At 40.8% G+C, this 23,609-nt stretch overlaps 1 protein-coding gene across 2 annotated transcripts in view; it reads left to right on the top strand.

Moving 5' to 3' along the window:
* GUCY2F (guanylate cyclase 2F, retinal) overlaps window positions 1-23,026 on the top strand; it is a 115,048-nt gene extending 92,022 nt beyond the window's left edge. The window contains exons 13-20 of one of the 2 annotated variants that reach the window (XM_002832020.4): window positions 834-997; window positions 1,794-1,986; window positions 5,228-5,402; window positions 8,604-8,702; window positions 11,681-11,775; window positions 17,732-17,820; window positions 17,913-18,001; window positions 20,886-23,026. In XM_002832020.4, the coding sequence (XP_002832066.3) occupies window positions 834-997; window positions 1,794-1,986; window positions 5,228-5,402; window positions 8,604-8,702; window positions 11,681-11,775; window positions 17,732-17,820; window positions 17,913-18,000 (903 nt within the window). In that variant the 3' untranslated portion in view covers window position 18,001; window positions 20,886-23,026. Of the gene's footprint in view, window positions 1-833; window positions 998-1,793; window positions 1,987-5,227; window positions 5,403-8,603; window positions 8,703-11,680; window positions 11,776-17,731; window positions 17,821-17,912; window positions 18,010-20,885 lie in introns of those variants that run through there. The other variant, XM_054544957.1, reaches the window with a different exon arrangement.
* Window positions 23,027-23,609: the final 583 nt, after the last annotated feature.

Raw genomic sequence — 23,609 nt, 5'->3', positions numbered from 1 at the left:
GAGCTCTAGATGTCTGTTTAGCAAAACCACCTCCGATTTTTTGTTGTTGTGAACACAGTCATGTGCATGTTGACTATAGCAGTACAGAGGGGCTACCCCTCATGATTCTAATACTATGTCTAGCTCCCTGTTACTGTAGATAGACCAGGTCCCAAAAAGGCATGTTGAAAATTTGTGACATGCAGACATCTCTAAGGCATCAGGGCATAGAATGGGGCAAAATCAGTTGAATTTTACATCACTCTGACTGACCGAAGGACAGGTGCTAGAGGACACCACTATTCTTGGACTCCACGGTAAGAAATAGGGGTTGATTTTATCATGTGGATCTTAAGCCCTCTGTAAGAGGTCAAGGAACCTCTCACTGTTCAAAAACTGGCAACATAGTGGCATTTGAGGATAAGAATGATTTAGTAGACTGATGATCCAGAAGAGTAAAATGGCGCTTTTGGCCCTCTCTCCCCTTACCTCACACACAATTGGCCTGGGCTCAAGACCAAATCCTGTTGTCTTAGAAGTGGCTACTATTCACGTGATAGCATCTCAGAACTGAAGGAGCCGGCTCAGAGCACCTTTGCTCAGGCTTGAAAGAACCAGAAGGGTAGGGGAAGAACTGGTGGGGGGGCAGCGGGGGCAGAGGTGCAGTGGTAGTGCCCTGTAAATGGGTCAGGGTGACAGTGAGGATGGGTGGTGACTTTTCCTATTTATATCTGGGTTCACCTTTCCTGCCCTGGCATTTTAGTGGAATGGATTTGTGATAAGGGGACCTGTTCCATCATCTCTGAGTTTGAGGAGTAAGCATTTTCTGGTTCCCTTTTCTATTTTACTTCCAGTTTAAAACTTTTAATAAAGGGAAGAAGACCAACATTATTGATTCTATGCTTCGGATGTTGGAGCAATATTCTAGCAACTTGGAAGATTTGATTCGGGAGCGGACTGAAGAGCTGGAAATTGAAAAACAGAAAACGGAAAAGCTTCTAACACAGATGCTACCACCGTATGTGAGAACACCTGAGGAGTGTGAATCCTTATAGCAGTGTGTTCTGTTAAAAAAAAAAAAAAAAAGAAAAGAAAGAAAAAATTACCCATCAACTAACTGCTGCCTCCCCTTGTCCTACACCCTCTCTCCTCCTAGTGGGCTTGAGTCACACCTTCAAATCAAAGTAAAATTGGAAACCAAGGGAGCAGAGCACACATCCTAATTTTCCACTACCTGTAGATCATGCTGGTCATTTAAGTTTTTGTGCCTTGTTTTTTCTGTGTGTCACTTCGTGACTTTGCTAGGAGGTTGACCGATTAAAAGAAAGCAGTTCTTTGAGCTCCTAGAGGAAAGTAGCAAGGTCGTTTTTCCAGGTCTTTCCTCTCTTAGCTGAAAACCTTATCTGTTGCTACAGTTTCCAAGTTTTCCAGGGCACCTTACTTATTATGTTGTAACATGATCTTCTAGGAGATAATTAAGGAAACTAGCCTCATGAAAGGGCAATCACCTGGGAGCATTCCCCAGGGGTCTGAGTTAGAAGTATAGAGAGATGAAAAACCTCCACATGAAGGCACAGACCAGGTCTGTCCAGTGCTGTATTCCAGCACCTGGCACAGTTCCTGACCGATTGTAAGCACTTAAAACTTATTTGTAGAATAAATGAACGAATTAATGTTTTCATCCATGTAACACTTTCTTCCTCATCGTTTAATAGCAGTGATTTTTAGAGGTTTATTTGGTGTATTTTTAGCAGGTGTATGTGGCATGAAGGGGGACCAGTGTCATCTTAGGAATAGCTGTGTCTGCTTTTCAGATCAGTTGCTGAATCTCTCAAAAAGGGCTGCACAGTTGAACCTGAGGGCTTTGACTTGGTCACCTTGTACTTCAGCGACATTGTGGGCTTCACAACCATTTCAGCCATGAGTGAGCCCATTGAGGTGGTGGATCTTCTGAATGACCTGTACACACTCTTTGATGCAATAATTGGCAGTCATGATGTCTACAAGGTAGGTTAATTAGCAGGAAAATATATTCCATAGTGAAATTTTTATATGAGGCCCATCCATGTATATTCCAAAATTGAAGAATAAAATTTATGGAATATTGTTATTTAGGAATAACAAATTAAATAGTACACCCCTTCCATTGGTATATCACTGGAAATGAAAGCCAGGTAGAATGCATGTAATTTCCCAATTTACAAAATAGCAACTTTTAACCCAGCAAAAGATTGCCAGTCAGATTTCTTTCGAACTTTTTTTCTAGAATTGGGACTAAGAAGATGTTGGGACCAAGAGAGTTATTGCACATCAGTGGCTGAGTACTCGTAGTGTAGGCAGTACTGTACTAGGTACTGAAGGGGATAAAGAGGAAGAATTGGTGTTTTGCCCATAGTTGGTGACTGCTACAGAGTTCATCTTGGTAAGGTTTGTGTAGATGCTATAAAAATTTGGTCTCCTCCTTCAGGTACTGTTTTATACGGAGAGAACTTGACATTACAGCAGGGAAATATTAGACTCGAGGCTTTTTGGGATTGCTACAGGGTAACTGAAAGGCTGCCTATTGGTCTGAGGTCTGGGGAAGTGATTAATTATGGGGTGGCAAGCCCCTGTTCCCAGCTTCTCTCACTCCTCCAGCCTTCGAATTTTCACTCTTTCTATTAGAGTTTGCAAAATGACTACATTGACTAATTTTGATGCCATGCTTCCTTACCTTTGTTTATATATGTTGTCTTGTCTCTAAGCAAAAATGACTAAAAATCTCATAGCTGTGCAGGGACATTTCTACGTTGTCTGCATCATGGATACTTGTCTTATTGATGGAGAAAGATGCCCCAGGCATCCTAAACTTTAGACAGCTTCTCTGTCCCAGGACCAAAGTAGAGCCGGAGAATCAGTAGCTCCATTCATTGGATTCTTCACAGTAGTCTGAAATGTTCTAGCTCTCAAATCACACACAAGAAAGTGTGTTTATCTCAGATTAGACAGGGCCTTTTCAGGTCAGATAGAGAGCCTCAGGGCTAGGCCAAGCCACCTAAATAGGGCTCAGAAATAAACATCATACCTGTCAATCAGCAGGAGCTGCAAGCTAATCAAGAAGCACACATGGAAACCACGATGCAGGAAAAATCCATGGAATCAGAGTACCTGTCTTAACTTGTTGAACTCAAACAGCCTGAAGAGAAAAACAAATCACTGAAAGCTAATTCAGTTGAAACTAAAATCAAAGATGATTCAGTGTGGGCTGTAACACAGCTACCGGTTTAATCAATCCAGCTGATTCTGTTCAGACAATTGTTGGGGGTCTTAGCAATAGGCCATTAGATATTTTGGTACTTAATGGTTGCAGTAGGGAGTTAATGGGCTGTTCTCAGAACAGAGCAGGGCTATATAAATCCAAAAATGAAATTTATTTTTTTTTCAGCCCTGTTTATTAAAAACGGCACAGTGCAAAGGAAATAAAAATTGAACCAGCAGCAAATGACCAAACTCATTTGTATTTTCATTTTCTTTACCTGTAAAATTTGAATCGCCTCCCCTGGTACTTGATAATCTGAAATGGAAGTGAGAAGGCTACTGTAGAATTATGAAGTTAGTGATTCAGTTTCAGTTCTCCTGCCACTATGTGCATCTCAATTGCACCCTTTTCTAAACCTCCTTTTCCCTCTCAGCATCCTTGTGTTGACTGATACAACCCACAATTTTCCACAGCAGTCTGCACACCAAGACCATGCATGCCCATACTCCCTGCTCTTCTAATCTCCTCATCCATATCCTTGGGGCCTCCTGGGTGACTGACTCATCAAAGCTAAAGGGTCAGCAACTAATCTCTGATAATGGCCAGCCACTGACTTCCCCTTGCATGTAGCATTTACATTGTAATCCTTCCTTCCTGTGCGCAGGCTGGCATGCCTATCTGAGGGCAGGTATCCTTTCCTCAAATTGCACAAGGTAAGGTAGACCTTGGATGGAAACATGTTGAGGCAGAAAGTCCTATAGATTGAAAGGATTATTGTTATTGGCTATAGTAATTCATGATGAGCCTATTGCTGATTGCTAAACTTCTTTCTCTGGAGCTGAATCATACCCACAGTTCCGAGGCTGGTTTCAGGACGTACCTATTTGATAATGATGATGATGATGATGATGTTGATGATGATGGTGATAGCTTGAACTAATTATATGTTATCATCCAATAGGCAGGTTTTAAATGCTTTGACATATATTAAATTATTTATTCCTTAGAAAACCCTATGAAGTTTTTACTATCATTATCACTATCTTACAGATAAGGATACTGAAGTACAGAGAGATTAAGTGATTTGCCCATGGCCACACAGTTTGTAAGTGTTGAATCTTAAATGCTAATCAAGATGGTATAACTTCAGAGTTTCATGTTCTTAACTGTTGTATTCTGTGAGTGCAGTTCTCCAGGAACACATGGGTTTTAACTGGATTCAAACTTGTAGTAACACAGTCTGACTGGCGCATTTCGTAAAAAGTCCCTTCAGCTTAGTTATTTTTTTGGATTTACCCAAAAAGTTTCAACTTACTGGTTATCTAAAAGAGGGAGCACACTTCTGTGGGGAAGGCGAGGAACATAGATTTGGCTTTATTTCCAAGTGTCCAGCCCTAACCGTCCCCTGCAAAGCAGTTGAGGGCCAGTACTGCTGCTCCTCAGGGAGGTAGCAGTAGGAGAGGAGGAGGTAACTGGTGGAAAGAGACTCAGTTCTCATACCCAACAGGCCTGCAAAACTAACTTCATCATATTAGCAAGGCAAAGCAGAGGGAACAGGCTCGTTCTTCCTTTCCCCTTCCCTATATTTTCCTTAAGGCTACCCTAGCTTATTTACCCCAAATAATCTATAGAAACGTTTGCTGGGAAGCATCATAGGCACCTTCTCCTAAGATGCTCCCCCACGGACACCCTAGGGACAGTCCCAGAAATCTCCCTTTTCTCTTCTCCCCAAATGTCTCAGAGCCTGGTATTTTTCTAAGGTCAATCAGGAGCCCGTGAGGTAGCTACACTTATTTCAGAATCTCTTGGTGTGGGGCCTAGACTTCAGTATTTTCAATAAAGCTCCTCAAGCAATTCTAACATGCAGCCAGACTTGTGGGTCATTGACGGTCCCTCTCTGCCTTTCTCACTTTACAACAGACCACCTGGCCTCCATTATACCCTTACAGCTCTGTGCTAAAAAGAAGCACAAATAAGTTGTTTGCTAATTCTATTTTTCCTAATTCCCAGGTAGAGACCATTGGAGATGCCTACATGGTGGCTTCAGGCCTCCCAAAGAGGAATGGCAGTAGGCATGCAGCTGAGATTGCAAACATGTCCTTAGATATCCTGAGCTCTGTGGGCACTTTCAAGATGCGGCACATGCCAGAGGTGCCAGTCCGAATTCGAATTGGCCTGCACTCAGGTAATAACCAGTTAAAGTAAGAGGAAACATTCTCATGCGCTTCTAGGAAGACTAAAAAAGAAAGGGAAAAAGATAGCTCTCCCTTGATTCCTGGCCACTAGATTATCCAGGTGTCCAGGGCTGCATAATTCCTTTATGCCTACCCAAGTTTACTCTCCTCCCAGTACCTGCACTAACACAGTGGGCAGCAGCTCCTTGTTCCAGGTACTAAACTCTTTTAATCTACCATTTTGGTTAGAGGCAATATTTCCATGTTTGACTGTGCTACAAGATCAACAGGTATATGTTGTAGTTAGGATAATTCATTTAATTAATTAAAATCCCAACTTCTGAACTATTTTCCTCCCACATTCATTACCTACTAGCTCCTCTTGCTTCTGTATCCACTCCCTACCTTTTTCTCTTTGCTCTGCTCTTCTAGGCTCCTTTCCTTCCCCCATCCTTTTCACCCCTTCCCTACCAAACTTCTTTAAAAAAATGAATGACATCCACTGTGCCATTTCTTCACTGTCCACTCCCTCCTTAGCCCCTTTGCAATCTGACTTCAGTTCTCACCACTTTCCCCGGTCCTTGTCTGCCTTTACCTCTGCAGCATCTGCAATTCGTGACAATCCTCCCTAAAATGCTCCTCAATTGGCTTTTATGACATGCTCCTCACTCTGTGAATGCTGCTTTTCACTTTATTTACTGGTTCTCTTGACTCTTCCTGTTCTCTAACATTTTCTGCAAAGCTCTCAGTCTTGTGATCTCTTTGCTGTCTGCATGTCTCACCTCTAATTTATTACTCAACCCACAGCAACCTGACTTTCATTTCCTACCACTGTCTGATAATTCCTTTTGTCTCTAATTGTCCCTTATATTGGTATTCTCCAGTGTTCTGTCATGATCCACTGTTTTTCTCCTCCTACATACTCTCATGGGTGATCTCATTCATATCTGTGGTTTAACTACCACTTGTACGCTGATGACTTCCAACTCCACAGCTTTAGTGCAGTCTTCTCCCTTAAGCTTCAGCCTTCTATATCAAAATTCCTGCTGATATGCCTACCTGAATGTTCCACATGGACCTTAGACTTGACACATCTAAAACAGAATTTTTTTTTACCCATGCAAACTTCCTGCTCTTTTTATATTTATTCTCTATTTCAGTTGGTGGTACCATCATTGACCTAGTTACTCCAGTTAGTCTTGAGAGTCATTCTCTTTGACTCCTCCCTTACTCTGACCTTTAACGTTCAACTAACTACTAAGTCTTGAACACTTTACCTTTTAAATATTTATTGATCTCTCTTGTCTTTTATTCACTCTCACAACCCAAGCCTGGGACACCAACATCTCTCGCCTGGATCACTGCAATAGCATCTTCTTGCTTCCACTCTTGCCTCTTACCATCCATCCTTCTCATACTCATCAGCATAATCTGTGTTTCCTTGTCTGTCCTTCCATTAGGCTTTAAGCTCCTTGGTGGCAGGAAGCATATCTTACTCATGTTTGTATCCAGAGTTCTTAGCACATAGCAGGTGTTTGATTTTTTCTTTTAGAGAAAAGCCCTCATCTGTCATTTGTGCTTCAGTTTCACATTTCCAACCCCCCTCAGCATACCTCTTCTTGTAGGGTTCACCATTATTTCAAATTTAACATATTTAAAACTTCAAGTCATCTTTTCCCACAAATCAGCATAAACTCACAAGCTCATGGCAATTTTCTCATGGTTGTCAATCAGACAGCCAATAAGTCTGTTGATTCTTTTACGTCTCTCTTATTCTTCATGGCCATCCACTTCTTATCATTGCCTCCTTTTAAGTACTTTGTGCTTGGATTACTGCAGCAGCCATCTGGAGGGTTTTCCTGGTTTTACTTCTTCCCCTTTCAATGCATTTTATACACTGATCTGAGTAAAAAGATCATGCAATTCCTTGCTCACAATTCTCTAGTGGTTCAAGATCCTCCATCTTGTACAGCCCACTTAATCCAACCTTGTCTCCAGTTTCTCGTGAGCCATGTGAACTAGGCAGACTGTTCTCTCTAAGAGTTTCCCAAATTCCCTGTACAATCCCAACCACAAGCCTTTGATTTATGTCCCTTTTCCACAGTTCAAATCCTACTCACCCATCAAGACCTAGATCAAATCCTACCTTCTCCACTGGACCCTTCTTGATTGAGTCAGGTCCTAATAAGCACCTCCTCCCATTTTCTGAATTATTATAGCACCTCTGTCTGTGCTTCTTGCCTCAGCCATATGTTGTCTTGGGTTACTGCTTAAATGCTTCCTCTTTGATAGTATCTTCTCTTCAATTAGACTATAAACTCCTGGAGAACTGAGACTATGTGTTACATTTCTTTTTTATTCCCCTTGGGGCCTAGCCGTAAAAACAGAGCAGAAGGCCAGGCATGGTGGCTCATGCCTGTAATCCCAGTACTTTGGGAGGCCAAAGTTGGGGGATCGCTTGAGCTCAGGAGTTCGATACCAGCGTGGGAAATATAGTGAGACCCCCATCTCCTTTTAGGAAAAAAAAATCAGAGCAGAAACCAGAAAGGTGAAGGTTAAGAACTTTCTAGATACTCCCAAACTGACTTTTCAGTATGGCTGCTGAAGTTTTCTCAATTACCTTGAACACTTAACACAGCCATATTAAAATGTAAGAACAAAAAATTCTAAGTGCAAAATATCCTTTGATTATTTATACATACTGCTTTTCCATGCCCCAACACAGATAATTGAAAGTCAGCTCTATTTGTTTTCAGATTTTTGAAATGTTTTAGAATAATTCTCTTGATAGACACAGTTTGGGAACCAGATAAACCCATGAAAGCCTTTCTTCCAACCCTAAGGCACAAGAAAAAGTCACATTTTTTTTCCTTACAACAAACATGTTTGGACCCTGAGTCCCTGCCCAGGACTTTCTGGTTTGGGTTTGATACTTATTTGTCCCTGTTGACAGATATAACATCTCAGGTGTAACTGTTACGTGGAACAAAGGTATAAATCAGAAGGGCAGTCATGTCAGCATTGTTATAAATTTGCTTTCTTGTAGGGCAAAGAGTTCGTTACTCATTATGTCTTTCTTCAGATTCCCAGAGCTATATGATGGCAACTTTTATTCTTTTACAAAGATACATTCCTTCCTCTTTGCACTATTCCTCTATTAGCATTGGGTGCACACCTGTTGGCTGTAATTCCAACCCCCTGCTACTCTATAGGGCCGGTTGTTGCTGGAGTGGTGGGCCTCACCATGCCCAGATACTGCTTGTTTGGAGACACTGTGAACACAGCTTCTCGGATGGAATCAACAGGCTTACGTGAGTACCTAATAGAGAGATGGATAGGATGGCACCATCCTGCTATTGAGAAGGTGATTCTTCTTCAGAGAGGTGAAAGAGAGCAAGGTACTTGATGTTTCAATGTTTTAAAGAAAAATTAAAGATAATTTGAGAAGACTAAGATTTATCACGCATTTTCCTGGTCTCTAATGGCAAACCAGTAGGGGGTGATGTTGGACTGAACATGTACCTTTCTTGTTCTAGAAATGAAGCTGTAGCTAAGTGACACCAAAACAGCCACTCAATTTGATAAAAACAACTAAAATAGTATTTTGGGTAAAGAAAAAAATTGGCCGGGCTTGTGGGTTTGTGGGAGTCATGTTGAGAAAAGAACTACATAAGGGACTGACATTTTCCATTTTTCAACTAGTTTGTGGAGACGCACTGAAGCCAGCTGCCTCCCAGTTGGCTGCTGTTTGCTGTTGCAGTCCCCTTTTTGAACCAGTTAGGACCCCAGGAGTTCTGGCTTCATCAAATAGCCTCTAGAATTTAGCTAGCAATAATCCCTCAATCCAAGTAGCTTGGAATTATGAAATAATTTATTGCACCTTCCCTGTATATAAAACCCTTAGCTTCTATCAAAACAGATACAGTATCAAAGATACCATTTCTTCTCTGCTTCTTTGAAAAGAAAACTGTAGAAACCATATGCCATTTGTCTGTTGTTTGTAAGATGCTGGCTCAACTCTTACTCGGTTATTTACTGCCACTACAGAATCACAATGTGCCTTTTGCTTATATCGTGGTTGAGCAAAGCATTTTTTATGCTACTGTAGGAAAAGCATAGAGAATAACATTAAATTCTATACGCAGTTTTCATGGATTTTATACCAAAAAAGGGAAGAAACCACTTAAGCCCTTAGAAGGGCTTAACTCTGGCAAGACAAGTTCTTTCCAAACTTCAGCAACATACTCAAACTAGTCCCTGATGTTATGGTGGACTGTATCACAGTGGGTGGTGCCCTGTCTGACCCCACTTCCCATCACTTATGTGTAGAAACAGGCTTACACAATGGGTCCAGTCTTAGTCAATCTAGCCTGTGCAGCCATGATTAAGGAGGCAGTATGGAACTTAGAAGCTGTTGTCAGAATAAATTTTCTGACATCTGGGAAAGTCTTCAAACTCCTTAGATATGGCAGAGGCCATGGAAGTAGTCATCCAGGAACTGCTGCATTAATATGACTTTGCATATGACTTTACTCTTGAAGTGCAACCCAACATGAAGTAAAATTTATCATGGAACTGCAATGCAGATTTGGCACAGTATTCTGGACTGATGTAAGCTTGTAGAAGGCTGAAGTCATATTCTGGTCTGAACCAGGGAAAACTCCACGCACTTCACATTGGAAATACAAAGTTGAGACCAGAAATTGAATTTTGAGATTTAGACAGCACCTTGCCCAGTGATCAGCTAGAACGAAGAAAATGGAGTGAATCACCCACAGCAGGTGTTTATTAAGCACTGACTGTGCAAGGAAGTTATTGTGAAGCATACAAAGAAGTATACACATGTGCTCTCTGTGCTAAAGGAGCTGGTTAATGTGCTTTTCTAAAAGCTAATGACTATGACCCAAATATGACATTAAGCTTCACAACTGAATGGAGATCTGTAGAGAGGTAGCCTCTCCTCACATTGGATATGAAATCAGGACATGTCACACATCTATTAATAAAAAAATTATTTCATCAATATCTCCTTTGTGCTCAGTTGAAACCACTGAGATTCTGGAATGGAAGTGACTCGTGACCCAGCCCTGGAGTGATCCTCCCTACCATACAAGTGGATGGTGGTTGGCATGAGCTATCTCTCTTTTAAGCTGTGTGTTCCCTACCATCGAGATTACTCTACTGAAAGGCTCCCTGAAGACCAGATGCTTGTGGGATGCACACATAGGACTGGCTAGGAATATACTGGCTGGGCATGTATATTTTAGGAATAGGACAACCTTTTTTGAGTAAGGGCTTTGGGTGATCATGAGTTAATGAGGAAGATACAAACAAACAACAGTACTGAGCTATCAAGAGAAAGAAAGTCATTGTGAGTATACACAGCAGAAACTCCTTGCAGTTCTCTCCAGCCATGCCTTCCTACTCAGGTTGTAATCAGCTTTTTTTTTTTTTTTTTTTTTTAAAAAAAATGATTTTCTCAAGCATGTGTGAAAACTAGCCTTGGACTTTTATTTAAGACTCAACCTCAACAAGGTCTCACTTCACTGGGTGAGTTTTTAGAAATGTCAAGGATCTTACCTGAGTGAATAAGTGATTATTCTTCATCAAATAATTACCCTTAGGTTCTAAATAAAATTTTAACGTGGCAGTTCCCCATGTAAATCTCTTATCCCAGATTGAGATCACTGGTTAGAAAATAGTACATTCATGTGTAAACACAGCTAGGTGCCCCCACCCAAAGGTCAGCTATAAATGTACAGTCTTCATAAAATATTTGTTGAAAGAGTTCTTGGGATATTTCTCATTGATGTTTTATTTTTAAGTATAGCAATGTTGAGAGATAGTTGTAAGAATGCATATGGAAAAGACATCCTTTTGCCTCTTAAGATATGTAAAGCATGAGAGTTCAGCCATAGTAGCAGCCTGTGAAAGAAGCTGCTGAAGTCAAACTTTCTTCAAATGATGTCACGTTTCAGCTGAGAGCACAGTAGATGCTGGTTTCTTCATCTCAACCTTTGAGTTAAATTAACACCTTTCTATTGCATGGCCTTTCATTTAAGATAGTGTCTAGGAGGCTGATAGGTGCTACAACCAATGCCTTATTTGGGCCTGGTGAAGAAGGCCATCACTCCCTCTCCTCCTCTTGTGAAACCGTAAGTAAACCTCTCTCAGGACGTTGCTAATGGTCTAGTTCATTTACAAGTGCAGACATTTATTACATCGACATTTTCTCATTAATTTTACCAGTGAGAAAGGAGCCCAAATCATGTCTCCCTTTCTTTTGCAGCTTATCGCATTCATGTCAGTCTCAGCACTGTTACAATTCTTCAAAATCTGAGTGAGGGCTATGAAGTGGAGCTTCGAGGAAGAACAGAGCTCAAGGTATAATGTCTTTTTGTTTTTTGAGCCAGACTACTTGGATACACCTGCTTCTGGAGAGGTCATGGTCTGCTGAGTTTATCTGGGAGTCTGAGACTCAGAGCTATAACTTGGGCAGAATCTTCAGCCCCATTTGGGGTTCCCAAAAGATTGCTCCACTTTGCCTCAATTTTCTTCTCTTTAAAATATGGCTACAGTGGGGAGGAGTATTGAGATTTTTTCTGCATTTTTCAGACTGTAAGTTGTATCTTTCTCTCTTAAAGAACTGCACAGAATTTGGCTTTCTGATGAGCTGCACTATTATTTACATTTTCTAACCTACATTTTTTCACTCTTTGGCAGTGCCAGACATTGTTCAATAAGCCATAGTAATTGTGAGTTTGGATTTGCTATTCACTTTCTTAGTGGCCACCCCTCCTGGGTGAAAGGCACCCACTGGCACACTATTTGCAAAGAGACTTTTTCTTTCCCTAAGAAACCAGGAGGAACAAAGTCAGTTTCTATGAAAGGCAAACATTTTGTAGCCCCTTTTTCCCGGTTAGAGTTATCACTTGGCCTGAGATATAGGATTAGAATAATTTTAGTTTTCTTTTTTTGCCATTTCCACTACGTTCTATTTATCTATTTCTGAATGACCCAAAGACCACCGGTTGACCCTGTTATAAGAGAGCTCAGTGATATAATAATCTAACTCCCTCATTTTCAGATGAAGACCAAGGTCCAGAGAGGTGAAGCAGTTTGAGCAGGGTCACACAGTCAACTGATAGCAGAATCAGGTCAAGAATCAGGAAGCCTGACTTCCTTTTTAGTGATCTTTCCATGACACCATGCTGCATGAAGATGATTTTCTCAGTGATTATTTTTGGGCAAAGCAAGAGCAGGGCACTAAGTGATGCACAATTAGCTTCTGACTTTGGCATTCCTTTTCTAAACAGTGGCAAGTTACATGTAGCTAGATTTCAGACGTTAAAGTTTGGAAGGTCTAATTCTAGTTGATAACTTCCTCCTATGGCTAGTCCTAGTTTTTTCCTTCCAATAGGTCATTAGTATCTTCCAGGAGGTTGGATGAGTCACTTACAAGGGGACAGAGGCTCCTTTCCCACCTCTTGCAGAGAACTCAGACAGTAAAATGATGGGGACAGGGATATTACTTGGGCAGCGAATCTAACTGTCCAAAGCTTTTGTGATCCTTCTATACATTCTGTCATATTTCAACAGAGGAGTAGAAATGCAGCTTGGTTTCCTGAAGACCTTTTCCTCTGCATTGCTGGGCAGAGACCCCTCATTTAAAAGCTGAAGAGTTGCCACTTTTGAAACTGAAAAACGAAAATGCGTCCCTGTCCCAATGGTTTTTATTGTCCCACAAATTCAATTCAAGAGCACTCACATCTTTGGGTGTTTCAAGTACAAAATCAGAACTTAACTTCAAAAGGGCCCTTTGCAGCTTCATGGTTTCCCCAACCCCAGGGAATTTGGGAACATTTTGCAGCAAGTTGGAAGAAGAGCCTTTCCCTGATGCCACATTGGGCCTCAATTATTGTGGTGGCAGGGTCCTTATGAGGAGGAGAGATTAAGAGGGAAGAGAAGAGGGAGCCTCAGAGGAAAGGAAGGGGCAATGAGAACAAGGAAGAGGAGAGGAAGTAAGGCCCAAGGAAAGGTCAGGAGAGGAGGAGAGATCCTTTCTGTGTCTGTACCCTCTACCTCCCCCACCAGAAACAGGTGTTGTACATTGCATCATAGGGGCTGGGGGACATGGGGTTTCTGGTCCACCAGGGACATGCAATATACCCCCAATAAGACCATGTCGCCAGCACACTTCAGAAATTCTGATTCAACATTTTCACTCCTCATCCACTCTGTGCTACTGGAAGCAAGAGTTGCTCCAGTACATGGGGCAGAAATATCACATTTGATGGTGAGCCCGGTGTGATTTCAAAGTTGATGGCTAGGAATGTCTTTTCCTTCCGGCTGACCGATGTTTGAAATTCCTCCATTAAAGCCTTTTCTCTTGGGCTCAAGGTTTATATCCAGTAAGAACCTCCTTCCCTCCACGCCATCTCCTCTACTAGGTTGATGACACTTTACGTTATTTCCCTTAGTGGAATCAAAAACATGGATTAATTGGGTGAGAGAGGAGAACATAGGGCAGTTGAGTAATTGGCTGGGTTGAGGTTACAAAGAAAGAGACCAAAGTGAGGAAGCTGAAGTAGCTTGGGGGAGGACTCATTTAGAGATGAGAAGCTCAGCCTCTTGGGCCTACTGCCCATTGCCCACTTCAAGCCCCTCTTGTACTATACTGGCAACAAATTATCAATGCCTAACTGGCCAGTTCTACTTTTTCAGTATTTCTCTCCTGGTGGGCTAGTGATAAGTCACTGTATTACCTCTTCTCATACATGAGTCCTGTTTCAGTCACTGTTTTTCTGACAAGTGTGGAGCTCCTTGCTGAGATTTTTGTATATATCTAGGCTTATCAGCTGTATTTACCAGAAACTTTTAGGTAGATTTACGTTCTGGGGAGACTTTCTCAAATGATTGCTCTTCAGCCAGTTTATGTTGTTGTTGCCAGAGGTGGACACTTTAAAAATATTTTGTAATTTTTTATTGTAAACTGACAATTAATAATTGTGTACTTTATGGGGTACAAAGTGATGTTATGATTTATTAATACAATGTGGAATAATTCAATTAAACTAGTTAACACAGACATCACCTCAAATACTTAACATTTTTTTTTGTGGTGAGAACATTTGACATGCATTTGCTTAGTGATTTTGAAATGTACAACATTATTAACTATATTCACCGTGATATGCAATAGAGCTGAAAAAATCACACATATTCTTCCTGTCTAACTGAACAGATTTTGTGTTCTTACACCATTATCTCTTCATTTCACCTACCTTTGGCTTCTGTAACCACCATTCTACTCTCTGCTTCTATTAGTTCAATTGTTTTAGATTCCAAATATAAGTGAAAACATGCAGTATTTGCCTTTCTGTGCCTGGCTTATTTCACTTAGCAAATGTTCTTCAATTCCATTCATGTTGTCACAAGTGATAGAATTTATTTCTTTTTAAAGGATGAATAGTATTCCATTGTATGTATACACTAAATTTTTTTATCCATTCATCTGTTGATAAACAGGTTAATTCCATAACTCGGCTAATGTGCCTAGTGCTGCAATGAACATGGGAGTGCAGATATTTTTTTGACAAACTGATTCCAATATTTTGAGTAAATACCCAGAAGTGGAATTGCTAGATCATATGGTAATTCTACTTTAACTTTTTGGAGGAATCTTCATGCTGTTTTCCATAATGGCTGTACTAATTTACATTCTAGAAGTGTGCACTTTCTGAACTTGTCTTTGAATTCTGGGGTTAAACAGTATTTGGTTCTCAGGTTCCTAAGTATTAGTATTTGTTTTATTTTCCCCAGTCTTTCCCATTCATACCCCAATCCCAGCATACACACACAAGCAGTTGTGTGTGCATATGAGCACACACATGCACACACACCAGCAATTGAATTAAGAAATAGTGAGATTGTATTGACAGATCCATGAAGGTCAGAAAGTTTTGCCTCAAATTCTTGCCCCATCACTGACTTAATGTCTGACATCAGACAAGTAATTTCACCCTCTCTCTGTGCTTTCGTTTGTCCACATAGAGGCCTCATCTGACTTGTGGTTATCAGGAAGCTCATTAATCTCACAAGCTTCAAATTTCTCAATTGTTGCTTTTTGGCCTCTAGATCTGCCTTTTGACTCCAGTGTGTTGGAGAAGCTTTGTGGTATGGAAGGAAGAGCATTTAAAATTTGGTGTCTAGTAGAGCTGGCTTCAAGTCCCAACTGTGCCTATTTATTGACAAGTCATTTAATCTCCAGGAATCTCAGTGTCCCCATTCGCAGGATGAGATTAATAATTAACCTACATTCTAGATTTTTGTGAGGATTAAATAAGATAGGAGATACCAAAATGCCTCATAAGCATCATGCCAAAGTAAGATGCTCTTATTTGGGGGATCTCTAGGACTGCTTGGGGATTGATATTGGGTCAAAGAGTTTGCTTCAGGCTTTAGTTGTTGCCATACTTGTTTTCTCTCTTTTTCTCCCTTCAGCAAAATTGTGGAAGTCAGGTAGGTAAACAGAGAACGGGGATTCTAAGAATTCTTTTGGATGGGCTCCAAAACCTCAGGGAGCCTCTGGAGCTCCCCCGCATACTCTTTGATTTGGAAGCTTGCCTGAGTCCATAACACTTCTATCCTCTTTTGCAACCATTAGTTTTGGCATCCCAGTGTGTCCTAAGACCCACCCAAATCTTTGGACAATCCTGGCATCTACAAAGCTCCCTTGGGGATTGGCATGCTGTTCTGATAGCCTCTAGATCTCAAGACAAACAGTCAAATATGGCTGAGGGTGGGGGGCCTTTGAGTTTGAACTTTAATAGTATGTTTTTCCAAAATAAGATCCAGTGGTGCCTTGAGTATTCCAAGTGCACAAGGGCTGAGAGTTTCAATTAATGAAACAGTCTGATTATTTACTGGGCAACTGTCTGTATAAGACACTACACTACGTACTGTGTAAAAAGAAAAAGCTTTGGAATCAGAGGAGTTGGGCTTAATGTGTTTAGAACCTATAACATGTCCTAATGGTTGTGTTTAACTGTACTGTGAGCTCCTTAAGGATGGAGCCATCTCTGTATTCTCAGCCCTAGTACAGGAGGAGTGGAATAAATGAAAGAATGAGTGATGGAATATATTTTCAAGTTGCTTACCTCTTCTGAAAACAGAGTGGGCTCAAATAGTCCAATTATTTGAACTATTTGAGGCTTAGGGAGAGTCTGATGCCAGTTAATGGAGGTTGGACTATAGTGGTATGCTCTTTCTACTTGCCTCACAGAAGGCTTGTTCAAGCCTTGAATCAAATATTTGCAAAATGCTTTGATATTCTCCAATTAAATGTGCTAATTATTATGGTTGTTGTCATTATTGTTAAGGGATAAATATATGTGATGTAAAATAGGGAACAGTGGACTTGATATTTAAAGGGGTAAATCTAATTGGAATTTCTAAGTTAAACAATTCAGAACTGCTCCAAATGAGAGCTGCTGAGAGTGAGACCGTATTTCAGATTAATGAGTTGGAAACACATCCCATTACTTTTCTCAGTCTTGGTAAACACATCTTTTTCTTATGGATTAGAGGAAATGAGAGAACAGATGAAAGAGAATTGAAAGGAGGAGAGAGAAGCACATTGAGAGGAGAGTTTACTGGAAAGAGAGAAAGGCAGAACAGAGGCAGAAAATTTGACTCCTCTGAGGTCATCACTCAGGCCCTGGGGTGACTAACTTGAGTTTACACTCCTTTTCTCTTCTGAGACCTATGGTTCTTGACAACCAAGTAACTGAGCTATAGATGGAGGCCAACTTGGGGTCTTGCCCTACCTGTAAGAGTTCCTTGGCTGGAAGGAAAGAACACTGCACAAATGTAGACCTCTCAAAATAGCCAGGATAATTTAGGCTTAAAATTTAACAGCCTGTTTTCCATTTCTACTCTCTTTTTGGGTTTGGTGAGAGCCAATGAATGAGAGGGTAAGCGGGTAGGTAGAATCTGAATATATGTACTCTAGATACAGAAGACAATGGCTTACCTAATGCCAAAAGATCAGGGCACAAATGATAAACAAAATCTTCAACTGAGCATCCAGACATTTGGTTGCTGTGAAGCCAAACATCCACACATTCCCAATGATGAAGCTGTATGGTGGCGGTAGACAAAACATCTGGATGACAGCTTGATATAGTGTTCACTTTTCATCTGGCTGCTCTGGCTCAGGCCCGTAGGGAGGAAGACTCCAGGGAGTGGTGAGGCAATTTCTGAGCCAACCTGAATGCTTATATTCTTTTGGAAAATTGATTATAGCATGCTTAAGATTTTTCATGTTTTCTATAATAAGGGCAAAGGCACTGAGGAGACCTTCTGGCTGGTTGGGAAAAAAGGCTTCATGAAGCCCCTTCCTGTGCCCCCACCAGTGGACAAAGATGGGTAAGTAGAGTCCACATTTAATTGGAGTCTTCCTATGCCACACTCTGCCACACTTTCTTCACTACCTATTTGATGTCTCCCCTGCCCTGCAGGCAAGTGGGCCATGGCCTGCAACCAGTGGAGATTGCAGCCTTCCAAAGAAGAAAAGCAGAAAGGCAGTTGGTGAGAAACAAGCCATAAGGTAATGGCCAGGAGGAAAACAGAGCACAGCAGCTTGCCAAATTTTCAAATCTGGGGCTTCCTTTGGCATGCGTGCCAGTGTCAGCCTACACTCTGTTGGCATAGTGTGATGGAGCTGGAGAATTTCCAAGCTCTAATAAAATGGGTGAAAAACTTGTTGTGGGGAGGCCTGATGCAGGGTGAGCTGCACCTGAGGGAAATTGTCTGCCCTGGCCCGAGAGAGACCCTTACCTCTTGCCCTGACAACATATTTGAATGCTAACAAAGCTGGCCTTGCTATCCAGTTATCAGGCAGGTACACCTGTCTCTTTTATTGTTGAGCACCTGGGCCACATGGTGAGCCACATCAGATCTTTAGAGACTTACATCTGTCTAAGCAATAGCAGTAGGACTACCTGCTATTCCTGGGATCTGTTGGCAAGACCACCTTGGAGGGGATGTTTATGTCATTTCCTCCGGAGGCACTGCTGCCTGATCCCTTTCAAGGGATCAGTTTTGCCAACCAAAATAAGACTGGCTACTCTTTGACTGCCTGGCTTGTATTCAGGACAATTTCTCCCATCTTTCCTCCCTTACTAGGATGGTACAATTCTGAAGCAGCAACAACCATCTAATTATCAAGAATTCTCTCCACATATTTATCCGTATTTATCTCTGAGGAATCCATTGTGTTCTTGGGCCCTTCTCAGTATCTCTTCTCTTCTTTATCGTGTTTGCTTTTTTTTCTTTTAAATCTTGCTTTCTTATTCTCTCTTCCATGGAAACTTTGGCCCTGAAACACTTTGCTCCCTCCACATATCCTTGGAAATCACAAGATTCTAAGGTAAACATTAAGGCATCTCCACATACTCCTGCTCCCTTGTTCTCTAACATGTCCCAGAATAATCACAATTCTAGCAGCCACTACTAAAGGCATCCACATACTTTCATATTCTCCCACTGGCCTCTGATGACTGTTGATTCTTTGTGACTGTTTCTGTCCTAAGGAAACCCCAATGCATCTTCATTTCTGCAACAATAACAGGTACCCTGAACTAGTCGTAAACATTTATGCATCACAAAGGCTTCTGTATTGAGTGTGTGGCTCTTCTGCAGCCTCCTGCATCACCCTCTGACTCACTGACACCTGGGGCCAAGATTTGTTCTACAGTCTTCCAATTTCCAGAAACATTCTTTCCTGTGAGTAGGGAAACACAGGAACAACACACACACAGATCCAGACACATACTCTCTAGCCTCTCTCTCTCTCTCTCTCTCTCTCTCTGCAGGAAAGTGTTTGGAAGCTCTTGAAGGATTTATCCCTTTGGAAGGGTAGTGTGGCATTGGAGGCACTATACAAGAACCCATCCACTCCTAAGAATGTGTTGGAGTTTGCAGCAGAAAATACTGCAGCTCACTTACCATCATTGGCTGTGTGATTGGTAGTGCTTTCCTGACATGCAGATGAATGTTGCTTAGGTCATTTGTAAATTCACTCATCTGGAACCCCTTGACAGAGGGCCAGCTTCTGTGTACTGTAGATATATGGAACAGATTGAAGTCATTGGGTCAAGAGAGGATTCCACCTCTGGTCCTGGCCTTGTTAACACATGTACTTCAACCAGCATGTTAACTGACCACGTGGCCTTGGTGGCCTATACAAATCACAAAAATCCCCAAGAAGTGCATCCCTGACAAATTTCAGAAGGCTTGTCCTAAATCCAAGCACTCCTCTGTTGCTGTTACTTGCTAATACCACCTATTCCAGAATGTTTCCAACTTTGTGTGAATTTACAGGCTGACACTTACTGGGATAGACCCAACTTACAAAAGACCTATGATACCTATGAATGCCACTGACTTGCTGCCACCGTCATAAGAGATGTTGAGGAAAAACTTGAAACATTTAAGAGAGCCCCTTGAGGCTGGCCAGGGAGGAAGAAAAACTGCTATGAAAGGGGGCACAGCTTTGGTGAAGTGATTACAGGGGCTGCCTCTCAAGCAGGTCCCTACGCTTCACCTGATAACTCTTATCTTGTGTCCCCAAATATCCACTACTTCTCAAACCTGGTTTTTGTATCATCTGGTTACTTTCCATAAAATTTCAACAACTGGGGTTAATTTTGGGCTGACAACCCCCTCTTTTAATCATAGATGTGCTTTCTTGAGGGTGAGAAGCAATTAATCACCCATATCATAATGAAGGTGAACTGAGCTAAATGTTCAGGAGGACTTGGCAGTTTCATTTTGATTAGGACAAGGAGAAATGGGGAAGTTGGCAGTTTTGAAGAATAGACGGTCACACTGGCAGGCTTGGGATAACATAAAAGCAGTGGATCCCTGGGAAATAGAAGAAGGGTGAAAATAAGTATGAAGGTGGAAAAGTTAGCTCAGATTCCACCTCTTTTAAACCTTTTGAGTCTTTATTGGACTCAACGAATGGAGAGAAAGCACATTTTCCTTCTGCTATCAGGACCCAGGACTCCCACCAGAGCTTTAATATAACTCTGCTCTATGTGGGTTAAATCAGCCTTTGTGGACTGGCTAGAAACCTGACCACCACACATATAGCACTGTTACTATGGAGGAAGCCATTCCAAGTTCCAAATCATCGACTTATAAATGTGTAGAACATAGCTCGTTAGTAAGTTGAAGACCACCTGTATATTAACATGCCCTCTTTTTTGTTAAATTTGTAAAACCCTTGTAGATAGCAATGTCTAATTATGCAAACCTGACACATGTGATAATGTTTATTTGTTTAACAATCCAGGAAAGTTGAGCAATTTGCAAGCTGTTTATGGAGTATAGTAGTGGTGTGGGGCTTGGAATCATTCATATTGAAATCCTGTGAAAGGCCTAGGATATATAAGGTATGATTACTGTTTTCTCTTTCTCTCGCCCAGGGGCAAAGGGCTCCAAGATTTGAATCTTCTCTTGGTGAGGCAATGGGAAAGCTCACTTCAGTTCAACAAATTGTTCTACCTGGGCAAGAAATTTAGTGAATGACTACATCTCTGAGGATGACCTAATTCCGGTGTGAGCAGGACCCTGGGAAGTAATTTTTAAAAGTTTTGCTCAATACCCAGCTATCACTAGCAAGGCCGTATGAATGTAAACTGCAATAGATGTGAACCTTATGGAAGAGTAGAGAGCCACCTCCAAGTTTAGTCATTCCAAAGTAGCAGGCCCAACTTGGATTAAGATGAGAAGAAGCTCTCTATTTTCACTATGTTTTCTTTTTCATTTTGTTTTAATCTCTAGGAAGTATTTAATGAACATAATTTATAACTCAGATACTATAAGATTAGTGCCAGGAAAAAAAAAAAAACCTTCCAGCAAACATACATCTGAATCCCAGTCTATTGTGACCTCAATTGGCTGGAATGCATAAGGAAGAAAGAGGGAGAAGAGTCTGGTTAATTGTGTTGTTTGGACAACTGAAGGCTAAGAAGTTTGTTTTCTTAGTGCTCATTTTTCAAAATCTTTCCAAAACTGTCACTGTCTCTTTTCCTAAGTTAGGCAACATAATTGGATAGTCCTTGCTAGATGAGTATTTAACTGGGACTCAGGGTAGTATTCTAAACATGACAGAATAAATGTAAGATATATTGTCGGGGTAAAAGATATAAAAATCATAGATTGAACTGAGCGATTCCCTTCAAGTTTTGTATTTTCCCTCCCTTTTCCTTCCCACCCTGCCTTTCAACCCTCTACCCCTTCTCCTAAAATAAATCCCTTTGAACATTTGTTTTTACTTTATGCTTTTAGTTTTCCAGATTCCACTTTCAAGGGGTTATTGGCAGTGGCTTGCCACAGTCACGTGGACCAAAGCAATAAGGCTTAAGTCTCAGGCATGTTTAAAATAGTTAAGCAAGCTTTTCCTCTCATTTATTATATTTAAAAAATCTCTTTATTAAAACAGCTGAACCCAAACATATCAGCTAGTAAAGCAGTTAATTCTTTTTAGTACAACCCCTTTTAAAGAAATAAATGCCTAAGGTATAATTTGATACCTTTCTCACTATTATTTAATTTTTCCACTATCAACTCACCCTGGATCTGAGCTTAGAGTGAAAAGTTCTTCCCAGCAGTTTTCCTTCAACCTTCAGTCAAAGGCCCTTGGACTACTTATCTCTTAACAGAATCCAACTTCTGCCAGCCTCAGGTGGTCTACTTACTATGCCAAAGCTGTTCAAGAGGATGCAGAAAAGGCTTAAGTTGCCTTTCAACTTCCTTAAGCAGAGTTTCTAACTCCTTTTTCCAGACATGCCAGAGAAGGATGCATAAAATATCATCCTCTATTTTTAACAAGGTCTCAGTCAAAAGCTGAGCTTTTAAGATCTAACCAGAAGTTTGGGTGACAAATGTAATAATGTTTATTTGTTTAACAATCCAGGAAAGTTGAGGAATTTGCAAGCTGTTTATGGAATGTAGTAGTGGTGTGGGGGCTTGGAATTATTCATATTGAAATCCTGTGAAAGGCCTAGGATATGTAAGGCATGCTTACTGTTTTCTCTTTCTCTCGCTCTAGGGCAAAGGGCTCCAAGATTTGAATCTTTTCTTGGTGAGGCAATAAAAAAGCTTCACTTCTTCCAGAGATGGTAGCACTGTCCTGCAGAATACATATGGAAGGATAATTGAGGGCAAGGGAGTGGCAGTGGGGCTGCAGCTCCAGAGCCTCCATGAATTTGTATTCTCCCAAACACAGTTCAGTTATTTAGCCCTAGGACCTATAGCTCCGGGATGGGCCTGCAAAATGAACACTGCTCAGCCAAAATCTTTTATTAAGCACAAAACCCACTGAGAGGGATTCCTAACTCTGTATCTGATCCTATCCCCTATTTCCCTCCTTAGTATTTCTCTAGTCCAGCATGTCAACCAAGTTTATCTTGTCAAGCCTACTAATTCTGTCTTGTTCACGATCACATCTTCCTTTGCTTGATTTTATCATGAGGCCCTTTGTAAAACTATTCCATCCATTTTTAGATTCTTTTTCATTAAGGCCTTCTGCATTGACCAAAACTAAGTTTTCTTCAATTTTTCTTAGTGCTTTAATTATTTGATCAGAAGAAAAACCATTCCCTACTCTCATATACTATTTGATTTGTTTAGTGAGGTATAGCATGATTCTCACATACAGCTGATTATTTCTGTATTTGTCTGTTGCTACTAGCACACTGGCTTGAGTTGGTCATTAAGAGGGAGTAAAAATTTCTCCCCAGTTGTTTTCCTAAGTACCCTTATATTCCTTGTATAAAATAAAATATTTAGAAAACAATTTAAATAAAGTTTTCAAACAAATTTAAATTTGTTTTATCACATCCCTCATATCTGCTTGTTTTCTTGTGATTTATCTTTTAAAAATAAATTATTGGAAAAACAAAGCCAAATGTGAATGAACTGCAAGTTAGCTTTTGCTTATTTGAGGTTTTACTGTACTTTACAACATAACTGAATAAAATGATCATCCCATGGGGAATTATATAAGTCCTTTTCTTTAGATTTTTTTTCCCTTACGGACCTCAATAGCAATATATGTTCATTGTAGAAAATTTAGAAAAACACAGAAAGGCACACAGGAAGTTAGGATTGTTCAAAATTCCTTTAGATCCTTTATTCTATCTTCC

Source organism: Pongo abelii, chromosome X, assembly GCF_028885655.2.
Source record: "Pongo abelii isolate AG06213 chromosome X, NHGRI_mPonAbe1-v2.0_pri, whole genome shotgun sequence".
Taxonomy (NCBI): domain Eukaryota; kingdom Metazoa; phylum Chordata; class Mammalia; order Primates; family Hominidae; genus Pongo; species Pongo abelii.
The sequence above is the reverse complement of the archived record's forward strand: the minus strand, read 5'-3'. Positions and strand labels throughout refer to the sequence as shown.